This window comes from Artemia sp. Qi Xiang Cuo, chromosome 1, assembly GCF_049724085.1.
Source record: "Artemia sp. Qi Xiang Cuo chromosome 1, ASM4972408v1, whole genome shotgun sequence".
NCBI classification, from domain to species: Eukaryota; Metazoa; Arthropoda; class Branchiopoda; order Anostraca; family Artemiidae; genus Artemia; species Artemia sp. Qi Xiang Cuo.
In genome coordinates, this window is record NC_142794.1 from 58281796 (window position 1) to 58294474 (window position 12679).

Here is a 12679-nt window from a genome sequence, read left to right on the forward strand (position 1 = left end):
TATGTATGTCTGTCTCTATGTCTGTCTGTCCTGTATGTATTACTACACTGTTCATCCGATTGCCAAGAAACATTAATAAGCTGTTGAACACACTCTTTGTAAAGGTTTTACGTATAAAATTTATTTCACAACCTCCCTCTCTCCCCCCCCCCAAGGTCCTCTTAATCTTTTAAATAATGGTGCAGCAAGCTATAATGCAAGTATGTGCAGTTTATGAAAATTGGAGTGCCTATCATTCTTCTCAGAAAAATCAATATGCCAGAACTTTGTAATGGTAAGAAACTTCCGGTAAAAAAAAAAAAAAAAAATGTCATAAAAGTCACAACTTTGAATGGTAAATCTAAGGGGTGGACTTACTGTTACCACGTACTCAAATGGTCCCCATAGAAATGTCATTTAAAGTTTAAACGTTTACAGCTTGCTTTCCGACTCACTTTTCCAATGACCATAAACAAAGCACAAGAGCAATCGCAACAAGTGTGTGAAATAGATTCGTTAATCCGTGCTTTTCACCTGGACAACTGTATGTTGCCACTTCACACGAGGGAAAATATTCCGATTTATTTGTATGCATACCAGACAAAAAACTAAAATTCTGAATGTCCAAACCACTCAATAAGTAAAAAAACTAGTATTAAAAAGAATAAATTCAAATATTTTGTTTTGATTTTTGTGTCCTTGAATGTCCTTTCTTGTGAGATCACAGTGGGAGGGGTTAGCTAGCCTACCCCTCGCTCACCACTTCATTTAGCCTCGAATCCAACTTTTCAAGGGATATCAGAATATCAGTAGCACCAAATTTATGAGCCCTCCTTTTGTTTTGAATCCTTTGGAACAATCTTAGGTTGAATAAAAAATACCCTGAACGAATAAAAATAAAAAACACGTATATTTCGCATATTCTGAATATTAAACAGTGGGGCGTAAATTTGACAGAAAAACAATCGAATGGTCACGATACCCTGACTAAGGTCTACCTGAGCAAAAAATAATGTATATGAAATATATCCCCCAACAAAAAACAAAATTGACATAACAAATACAAGGCACTGATCCCAATAAAGGGTCCAGGGCCAAAGGAGGAGGTGGAATAAACACATATTATTTGAACCCTAACTCATAAACAATAAACGCAACAAATGGAGAGAGGAATACGAAGGGAGGGAGAGAGAGAGAGAGAGGCAAAGAGCATACAGACTTGGAAAGATTTTGGCAATGTATAAGAATTTATTCTCATAACTCAGCAAAACTAGAACAGATACGATTGAACCCAAAAAAATTAACAATGAAAATGATAATAACGATAATAATAATAATATTAATCATCAAAATGATAATAATAATAATAAGGTACTTCTATGATATCCTGACCACACTGAAGAAGTGAAGTTAGGTTATTCATAATGAAATATACCATAACATGATGAAAATAAAATACTCTACCAACAAAATTATGGAAACTACAACAGAGAATTAGTGAAAGCAGGCCGCCCAGAACGCATCATATTGAATACCTAACCCAGAACGCATTACATTAAATGCCTAACCTAATCACCTATATATACTAACATCTGATTAAAATATACCTGCATAATATTTTATCTCATTAGAACTAAGCAGATTATCTCCAAGTGCATACATAGATCAAAGGCAGTGCAACAGCGCTGCATAAGTAAAGAACGATGTTGGCACAATCTATTATTTATTCATTTGTTTTTCTTAGACCTGGGCACTTCGTATCGAAGAAGTTGTCGTAGAAATTTCAAAAAGGGCTTATTCGATTGGAAGTTGAGAGGGCTAGTGCCCTTTTTAATAGTCGAAAGTGATCGGAGGGCAGATTAACTCCCGCCCACCCCCAACGGCCATCATTTCCCCCGAACACTCCTGATCACAACTTTGATGTAGCTAATTTGTTCAGCATATTTGAAAGGTCCGGAAATTTAGTCTTTGAGGATGACACCCCCCCCCTCGCAACCCTCAGGGTAAGGGTTGTAAGTTATGTCCTTGGGGTATATATGGTCTTTATTTAAAGTGTTGTCGTAGAAACTGCGTTGTCGTAGAATCCCTTTTTTATTAGTCTAAAGTGATCGGAGGGCAAATGCCCCCCCTCATGCCCATCATTTCACCAAACACTTCCAACCAAATTTTGAGATACTCATTTTGTTCAATGTAGGTGAAAGGTCCAGAATTTAAGTCTTCGAGGATGACAACCCCCCTAGCCCTCAGGACATGGGTTGTAAGTTATGCCCTGGGGGCATATAAGATTTTTTATAGAAAGAGTGGTCATATAAACTTTGGAGGGGGCTCATTAGATTGGGGATCAGAAGCTCTAGTGCCCTTTTTAAGAGTCAAAGTGATCGGAGAGTGGCTACCCCACCACCAAACACACGTCGTGTTGTCCCAAAATGCATCTAATAGAAATTTTGAAATAGCCATTTTATTCAAAATAGTCCAAATATCGTATAACAAGGCTTTTGGGGATGAAATGTACCCCCAGAGCCTGGGTGCAAGGGTTCTAAGTTATTCCCCGGGGATGTTTAAGGTTTTATTGAAGGGATGGTTGTATAAACTCTTGAAGAGGCTCATTTGGTTAAAAATTGGAAGTTCTAGTTCCCTTTTAAGAGTCAAAAGTGATGGATGACAGTTAGCCCCCCACCCCAAACTACCCATCTTCACCAAACGAATTTGATTAAAATTGTTAGATAGCGATTTTACTCAAAACAACCCAAAGAACATATAACAATGCCTCCTAGGTTGACACAACCCTCCATTGCAATAGGGATAGGGTTGTAAGTCATGCCCTGGGGGCATATGAGGTTTTTATGGAATGGATGAACATATAAACTGCAGATAGGTCTCATTTGATTAGAAATTAGAAGTTATAGTGCCCTTATTAAAAGTCAAAAGTGATTTGAGAGCAGCCAGCCCTCCCCCCACACGTCCATTATTTCCCCATAGACATCCAATCATAATTTGAAGATAGCAACTTTATTCATTGTAGTTAAAGGGTCTGGAAATTATTTCTTTGAAGAAGACACCCCCGCCTCACAGCTCTCAGGGCCATGGTCTTAAGTTATGGCCCGGGGTGTATAGGGTTTTCATAGAAAGGGTGGTCGTATATGCTTCTGAGGGGACTCATTGGAGTGGTAATCAGAATTTCTAGTGCCCTTTTTAAAAGTCGAAGTGACCAGAGGACAGCTACCGCGACCCTATCCCCCCCACACGTCGTGTTTTCCGTGAACATCTTAGTTCACTCAAATATATTTGAACACAGGCGTTGAGTGGTAAATATTGTACCGTGAGTAATATGTGATATATTTAAAATATAAAAAAAGAAAAAAGAAAATTTTTTCTTCTAAGGATACTTCCGATACAAATTAAACTCCCCCTAATTAAGCTTAAATCCTGTTTCAAACTTGAGTCTAAATTCTTAATCAGCAAAAGAAAAATTGCATTTTATTCTCAGCCACACATCGGCTCTAATCAAGGAAGACGGTTTTCAATTTCGCGAAAATATTTGGCAATAAAAAATCACGAGATACAAAGTTCACAGGAAGTTTCAAGTTATCATAGGAGTATGAATTTTTAATCATCAAAATATTGAAAATAAATTATTGGATGGGCAGTTAGCATAATGAGTTTAGTTTGTAAACATAATGACAAGGTAGCAGCCCCACCACAGGAGTTGGGCCAATCGTGAAATAGCTCTCACAGCACAGAATCAGGACTTAGGATATATGGTGATAAAAAGTGTTTTTCGCGTCATTATTATTATTATGGGCATTATGATGACAGACATTATGTTCCTACCATTCAGCGAGCAATTATGAAATTATTATTCTGACCGAAGTGAAGCCTTGCTCATATACATACATTGTTGTACACCTGAAATTTAAGTTTCAATAAATCCATTACTTTTCTATTTGTGTTTGTTCTTATTTATATGCCTGTATCTCATCGCATTGTAGATAACTAGTTCAATTGTATTCCATAGGCAGCGCTACCATGGAATCTGATAATTCTACGAAGTTAGAACACGCTCTTGGATTGACGGCTCTCCAGCCTAATTAATCGCCTCATAAGGAAATTCAAACCTAGTACTTTAATCCATTTTTTATTTTCTTCCATAGGAAGTGGCGCGGTCACCCATTTATCTTACTCCCCCTTACAAGTGGTGTAATCTTTAGCAGCACAAATTTAAAATAGTAACGGCGTAATAAAACTTAACGGCAAAAGTGACTTGATACTTAATGGTCCGAGTGGTGCGGTTCTTTCCATCCCCCATTGCAGTTGGCGCAGTCATAAACAGCACAGGGCTGACAACCATTGAAATTCACGAACCAATAAAATTCCCACAGCCGAACTGGTGCAGCCGGTAGGTACTGATTGCTACAACTGGCGCGGCCACAAGTCTTATTGCTCAGTCTTTATTGCTACAGTATTAAATTAAAATTAAAAGACAAAATTTACTGAGATGCATATGCCTATTTTTTATTATTGCGTAACAAATTAAATTTTGTAGGAATGTCTTATGCTGCTGGACGTAAGACCTCTTGAACATTTTTTAGCGATGAACAAAACTGAGATTTAGTATGTATTAAAGCTGAGAAGGTAACTTAACCTAAACATGTAGTTTCTAGTCGCAGAAGAACATTTAACGCCATATCAGTGATTGTGGGCAGTTCAAGTTCCGATCCAGAATTAAGTCAAGGGCTGTTTTGAAAACTCTAGTTGTAAGTTTGAATCCGTCGAAAACTCAGCAGATAACTCTTGAGCATTAAGTGACAGGTTATCAATCTCATTTAAGCCAATCTAAAACAGATTTTGAATCCAAGCTACCTTTTTAAAATCAATATTTAATATGAAATGCTTACAGAACTGGGTTTCTAGCGCTTTTAATTGATCTACAATAATGTTTGCAGTAACCATTTTAAAATGATTTCACTCGGTTATTAAATTGTCGACACTGCAAAACATTTCGAACAAGTTTTTTTTTCTGCCATACCTTACCAAATGTTGATGTTTTCTTTTATAAAAAATTTCAATTTTATCACTTGGAGTACATGTATTGCACTTTTTTTTTCTTTTTTTTTGAGAGGCAAGTTGAGATTGTTTAATTTTGCAAAGATATCTGACAAATAACACAATTTGAATAGTCATAAGTCATTTTTAAAAATTTTCGTTCGGTTAAAAATATTTCCTTTCTGTCCTTTATAAACAATAATTTTCTTAAACTTCAACCTCTACACAACCATTTTACTTTTACATATAATAATAAAGTTGTGCAGTTGAAATCCATATCCTTACAGAGAATTTAAAATAAACGGCGGTTAAGGGCATGGCTCTTAATAAAATTCATAATATTAACAGCATCCTGAAGCACATCGTTTATTTCTGGTGCCAAGTTTTTTTTAGAATTGCCTATTGGAAAATAAGACAGTGAGTTAAAGTTGCATAATCATAATGAGCAGCATGAAAAAATGATTCAAAACCAATATTTTTGCCCGTCATTGCTCTTACACCATCTGTGCATAATCAACAGCAATTATATAACATTCAATTAAATAACAATTCTTCCTCTACGAAATTTTATAAATGTACCTGACAAATACTAACAACTGAGCCAACTTAGTAATATCAGTTGTTTTGTTCAACTGAATTGAAAATTTTGGGCTTTCTTTATTTCTTGTAAAAAGTTGCACTAGCTGCTCCTTGTCAATATCAGAAATCCTATTCGAGACAGTGTCGTTTGACAAAGAAGTCTTTTGAACATCATATGCGTATTTACTTTCATCTAGTACTTCTAACATTTTTCTACAAATAGCAGCAGGAAATACAATGTCTTAATACGACTAAGATGGTGCTCATTTACCTAAGCTGCGTTTTCAGGCTCAGCGGGTTCGAACATGGGTTGTTCTTGTCTAGTTACAAGTTTCTAGTTTTTCGTCTTGTTTCGTCTAGTTTCAGCGGGTTCGCAGTTTCAACCCCGTGTTTTCCTCGAGAACCAGAGGCCACTGGGTTGACACATCGAACGCACTGAAACTGGATGAAAAACTAGAAACTGAAAAAACTAGGGTTCGGAGTTTCAGCCCCGTGTTTTCCTCGAGAACCCAAGAACACAGGGTTGAAACATCGAACCCGCTGAAACTAGACGGAAAACTAGAAACTTGGAACTAGACAAGAACAACCCGTGTTCAAACCCGCTGAACCTGGAAACACGGCTCTGGAAAATGACTTGAAAATGACTTTTAATAAGTGTCAAGGCCAGTCATATCATAATGCTCCCAATATGTCCGGATAATGGCAAATGCAAGAGTGTGTAAAAAAATGACATTCAAAATTAACAAGTATAATATCTGCATTTTGGTCTTTCCCTGATTCTGGTTCACCAATATTCGGGGCCTCTTTCCTGAATCTTGTTGCTAGATTAAGAATTACTCAAGAAAATACAATTTCTTCTCATCAGCTATGTATACATGGGAATTATTGTAGTCATTCTTTAAAAGCGATTCAAAAGTTCGAAAGTCTTTCTCAGATTCTTTGTCCAAAGGAAATGGGCGGGAAGTATATTCTGTGTCCATACTTGATAATTACGGCATAATATAATTACGGTACTACAGAAAAATGCGAAACAAGAAATCAAACGTAAACAATTTGAATAAAATGGATTTTGGATTTGTGGTAACGTTGCAATTTTTTTAGTTACTTGCCGGATGAATTTCACGAGACTAGTCAACCGCTGGAAGTCCCTCTTACTAGACCAGAGGTTTTAGAAAATTGTTTGCTTCACTCTCCAATTTGTTAAACCCTCCAGGAATAAAGGAATTAAGTTTTGAAGTAAACGAAAATAGCCTGATGGGGTGATCTTGACTACAAGAAACTCAATTTTAGAAGAAGGCTTATAATTGATGGGAAAGATAATGCTTTAGAGATTTATAATGCTTTAGAGAGCCAAGAGGCAAATTAAGGATCAAAATAAATAGAGCTATAAAATGTGCACTTACTGATTTTTTGTTTAGAACATTTGATTGGTTATAAAATTGAGACCCATGAGAGAGCCTACAATCGTCAAGAGTCGAAAGAGGCGCAAATTCTTGAAAGTTTTATCTTTGAAAGCCGTTCTCAAAATGATCTGTTCGAAACATAACAAGCCGAAAGAAGTTCAACTTGTATACCAATATTTATGAAGTTGGGGAGGGGGGAGAGAGACTCAGGACTAGGGTCCTACTTTTATGTAGACAGAAAAATTTACGTTCCTGAATAATGTTCAAAATACTACATGAAGCTACTTACAGGGAGTTGTAAAATATCTGCAATTCTGTGAAAATACACAATGGTTACTAACAAAGGGATATCTTGTAGGCTATTTACTAACTAAGGATAAATAATACAAAATACGTCGTCCATTTATTACTTCCCAATTCTTTAAATCTACGAGGACAGTCATATTATTACAGCGTAAATATAAATAGGTTTCATGAAAGATGTAATAAAAACCAGATTTGCTTTAAATGAACAGAAAATACAATTATACAAAACTAATTAAAAAAGAAAAAGTCTATACAAGGAAGCAATAAATTACATATCAACGACATATCTCTCGTAGACAGTTTGAATGGGAGACGTGGAAATTTTGTGACAGTCAATATTTTAATACTTTTTTTTGGGGGGGGGGGGTGTCTGTAAGGCAATGTTAGCCTCAAATTTGGAATCAGTAAGCTGAGTAATCTTCAAATACAAACTTTGTTGAAAATCAGCCCCAATTTTTGCAGGCCCATTAATTGGAAGGGAGGCAGGGGGGACATTAACCGTATATTATTTGCACCCCCCTCTAGGTTTTAGGATATACCTGCTACGCCATTTACATTAAAAAAACTAAAATAAAAAAAAAACTACACCCTTTTCTTATACCTTTTCCTGTGTGTAACCTTCATTCTTAATTAGATTAATTAAAAAAAAAAAGTTTCCGAAAAATAAGTTTTTCAAAGAAAAGTAAAGGTCATTTTAAACTTAAGCTCAGCAGATACAAATACCTTTTAAAATTTACTCCAAAACAACCAGAAATTACTATTAAAGAATAAATGAAACCCAAAACGAACAGAAATTAAATGAACAATCATAGCAAAAACATATAACAAGCAATAATATAAATGAATAAATAAATCTTAAAGCGAGTGGATTTAGATTTAGATTTGGATTTAGATTTAGATTGAATATGAGCATCAAGCTTAAAACGAAAACAAAATATTTTCCTATTGAAGTATAAATGAAACTTAAAACGAACAGGAATTAAATAAACAATCAATACAAACAAACACACAATAGATATTAATGTAAATTAATAAATAAATCTTAAAACAAGTGAAACTTAAATTGAATATGCAAATCAAGCTTGAAACGAACAAAAATCATCACAAACGAGAGTTAGGGTATCACATCCTTCTCTCACTGTAAAAGACTAAAACCTACTGCGTCGATGGCGCTTTACTGAAAACTATATGCGTCTTGAACAGTCTTGGAAAGTATAAACAACATCAAATTGAATATCTGATGTATAATGATATTAATTTTTGAAAGATCGATCAGTTCAAGAATTTATTTCGCTGTAATTGTAATTTTGTTTTCAATACTGTAAGAGCTGGAAAATAAAATATTTGTAATATAATCCGTTTTTAGTTAAGCGCCAATGACGCAGCAGGCTTTTGGTTTTTATTTACAGTTAGGAAAGGAGGCAGTATCCAAACACTTATTTGTAGGGAAACTATATTCGTCTTTAAAAACTTTAAAATGAGCTAATAAATTAAACTGAATATTTGATGTATAATGATATTAATTGCTGAAAGCTCATCAGTTCAAAATGTTACTATAATTTTAATGTTTATTTTCAATATTAAGTACAAAAAAAATATTTGTCATAAAATTGGTTTTCAGTAAAGCGCCAATGACGCAGTAGGTTTTAGACTTTTACAGTGAGAGAAGGAGGGTCATTAAACTATTTTAAAAAAAGCTATCTCAAAGTTCTTATCGGATGGGTTTGAGGAAAAAAGGGCGTGAAGGGGGAGGGCGCTAGGTGCCCTCCAATCTCTCTTGACTCTTAAAAAGTGAACTAAAAGTTTCAATTTCCAATAAAATGACCCCTCTTTGAGGTTAATACGAGCCTCCCTTCCATAAGATCCATATATGCCCCCAGGGCATAACTTACAACACCTGCTTCCGGGCCCTGGTGGGTTGTGTCGACACCGGATTTTTTTGTATGATCTTTGAACTATTTTTAACAAAATAGCTATCTTAAAATTTTTCTTAGATGCGTTTGGGAAAAAAGTGTTTGGGGGAGGCTGGTTACCCTCCAATATCTTTTGACGCTTAAAAAGTGAACTAGAACTTTCAATTTCCAATCAAATGAGCCCTCTCTCAAGTTTAAACGAGCATTCCTTCCATAAGAACCATATATCCCCCGGGGCATAACTTACAACCCTTGGCCCTGAAGACTGTTGGGGGAGTGTCCTGCTCAAACATATCATTTCCAGAACTTTCAACTACGTTGAACAAAATGGCTATATCAACATTTTGATTGGATGTGTTTGGGGAAAAGGTGGGCGTGGAAGGGGTGTCAGTTGCCTTAGAATCACTTTCGACTATTAAAAAGGGATCTAGATATTTAAGTTTCCAATCGAATGAGCCCTTTCTGAAGTTTCTACGACAAAGTTGTCCATACAAAACCTTACATGCCTCCAGGGCATAACTTATAGCCCTTGTCCTGAGGGCTGTGGGGGAGTTGTCATCATCAAAGACCAAATTTCCAGAACTTAAAACTACGTTTAATAAAATGACTGTCTCAAAATTTTGATTGGATGTGTTTTGGGAAAAGGTGGGCGTGAGAGGGGGGTTAGTTGTCCTCCAATCACTTTCGACTATCAAAAAGTGCACCAGCCCTATAATTTTACAACAGAATGAGTCCTTTTTGAAGTTTCTACGACAACGCCTTCTATAAAATCCTTACCCAGGGTATAACTTAAAACCCGTGCCTTGAAGGTTGTGGAGGAGTGTCCTCCTCAAAAATATATTTTCTATCTGGAAATCAACTACGCTGAACAGAATGGCTATCTCAAAATTTTGATTGGATGTGTTTGGGGAATGATGGGCTTGGGGGGGGGCTAGTTGCCCTCCGATCACTTTCAACTATTAAAAAGGGCATTAGCCCTTTGAATTTCCAATCGAATGAGTCGTTTTTGAAGTTTTCACGACAACGCCTTCTGTAAAAACCTTATATACCCCCAGGGCATAACTTAAAACCCTTGCCCTGAGGGTTGTGGGGAGTGTCCTCCTCATAAACATATTTTCTATCTGGAAATCAACTACGCTGAACAAAATGGCTATCTTAAAGTTTTGATTGGATGTGTTTGGGGGAATGATGGGCGTGGGAGGGTGCTAGTTGCCGTCCAATCACTTTCGACTATTGAAAAGGGCACTAGCCCTTTAAATTTCCAATTGAATGAGCCTTTTTTGAAGTTTCTACGACAATGCCTTCTATAAAAACCTATGCCCCCAGGGTGTAACTTAAAACCCTTGCCCTGAGGGTTATTAGGGAGTGTTCTGCTTAAAAATATATTTTCCATCTGGAAAACAAGTATGCTGAACAAAATGGCTATCTCAAAATTTTGATTGGATGTGTTTGGGGGAATGATGGACGTGGGGGGGCTAGTTGCCCTCCAATCACTTTTGACCCTTAAAACGGGCACTAGAACTCTCGATTTCAATTCGAATGAGCCCTGTTTGAAGTCTCTACGACGACCCCTTCCATATGAAGTGCCTCTGGGGAAAAAAATAATAAATAATAATAATAAAACATTGGGGCCGTATGGCCTTTTTATAGGCAACGCTATGCGTTGGCTCTGATACATAGGTTTAGTTATCATTGGACTCCCATAGTAACCAAAAAATAACCTGAAACCCCTAAAAATGGAGTTGGATTGAAACACAAAGTGCATTGTTCAAATCATTTTAGCCGAAAACCCAATACAGGAAACTTACTGCCTCTTGGCTTGAACAACAAGGAAAATTCCATGGTATGGAACAACGAGGAAAATCGCTTTTTTTGCATAGGATCGAGATTAAGGTCAAAATAGCTTGAACTGCAACGAAGTAGGCTAGAACCTTATGTGTTCTCTTTTTTTTCTTTTTTTTTTTTTTCTTTTTTCGTATTTGTAAAAAAAAGAGTAAATAAAAAAACAAAGAAAAAAGAAAGCACGAATAAGGAAAAAAGAAAAGGAAAAGTAAGGCTTGTGGAACCAATCCGCAAGATAGTCCATTTTAAAGAAATATCGATGGCATTGTATCTTATAGAAAAAGGTTATGAAAAAGAAAGAAAGAATAAGGAAAAGCGAAAAGAAAAGAAAACTAAGTAAAAAAGAAAATGAAACATAAGGAAAAAATAAAGAAAAAGCGATAAATAAATGATGGTAAGAGACGAATCTATTAAAGAAAGCTCCTAACACAAGCAATGTATAGACAGGAATTTATCTTACATTTTCATGGCAGAAGGACTTACCTTGAGCAACAAAAGATGTTGGTGATTCTCCTGGATGAAGTCTTGCAATGATGAATACTGTCTTTTGTTTGGCATCCTCTTGTTCCAAATTTCTTGGATTAGTTATTGTTATGATGTCCAAGTTCCTTTTATGCTAAAATAAGTTTCGTATATAAAAGAATCATTCCAAAGCTTAATCTGTCAGATGAAAAGGACTCTACTTATATAATCGTGAAGTAATATGTAAAGTTTCAGGAGACCAGAGAAGGGTACAAAGATAGAGGGGCAGGAAGACTGGGAAAGGACTTGTACCTGGACACTGAGAAAGACGAGATTTTTCCAAAGGAAGGGTCTTTTTTTAATCCTACTGCTCTAGGCTTTCGGCACATCATATTTTACTGAGTGAAACGACGAAAATTATTTTCAGAGAAGTTAAAAGGAAACCTTCGTGATATAGCCTTAGGTGACGTTGCGTAAATACAAGACTTCCAGACTGTTTTTTTAAGTATATTAAGTAGTATATTAATTTATGTTCGTTTTGGGTTTCATTTACGCCGCAATAGCAAAATATTTTTGTTCGTTTTAAGCTTGATTTGCATATTCAACTTAAGCTCTAGTTTTTTTGATATTTGTTTATTCTTTTATATTAGTTCCTGTGTTTTTTTTTGCTATGATTGTTTATTTAATTTCTGTTCGTTTTGGGTTTCGTTTATTCTTTAATAGTAATTTTTTGGTCGTAGTAATCTTAAGTGGCTACTTTGTAGCCACTTAAGTAAGAGAATGACAATTTTAAGTAAGAGAATTTGTTATTTAAGTAAAAGAATGGTACTTTTACCGTTTGGGAGACGGGCAATAGACATACTCTTGTTTGTAGTGAATACACCATTCATTAAAAGTTCATAGCCCCAATTCTTTCGGAATGAATTGGGGAAAAAACTCTCGGAAAGTTTTTATATATTAATTTTTGTTGGTTTTTTTATCGCAAAAATTTTCAAGTTTTAAAAAAACTCCTTATTTCAAAATAAGATATTTTTTTCAACATCAAACTTTCATCAAAGTATCAAAACTATTATCAAAGTAACAACATCGAAGTACCAAAGTATCAAAGTAAAGAAAGCAACAAAGTAAGCAAATTATCAAAGTAAACAAAGT

At 35.5% G+C, this 12679-nt stretch overlaps 1 protein-coding gene across 1 annotated transcript in view; it reads right to left on the reverse strand.

Moving 5' to 3' along the window:
• The window catches only part of LOC148956520 (cytosolic carboxypeptidase 6), a 77130-nt gene that overhangs the window by 33643 nt on the left and 30808 nt on the right, over nt 1-12679 (reverse strand). The window contains exon 6 of the mRNA XM_089085688.1: nt 11549-11681. Within this exon, the coding sequence (XP_088941814.1) occupies nt 11549-11681 (133 nt within the window). The remainder of the gene's footprint in view (nt 1-11548; nt 11682-12679) is intronic.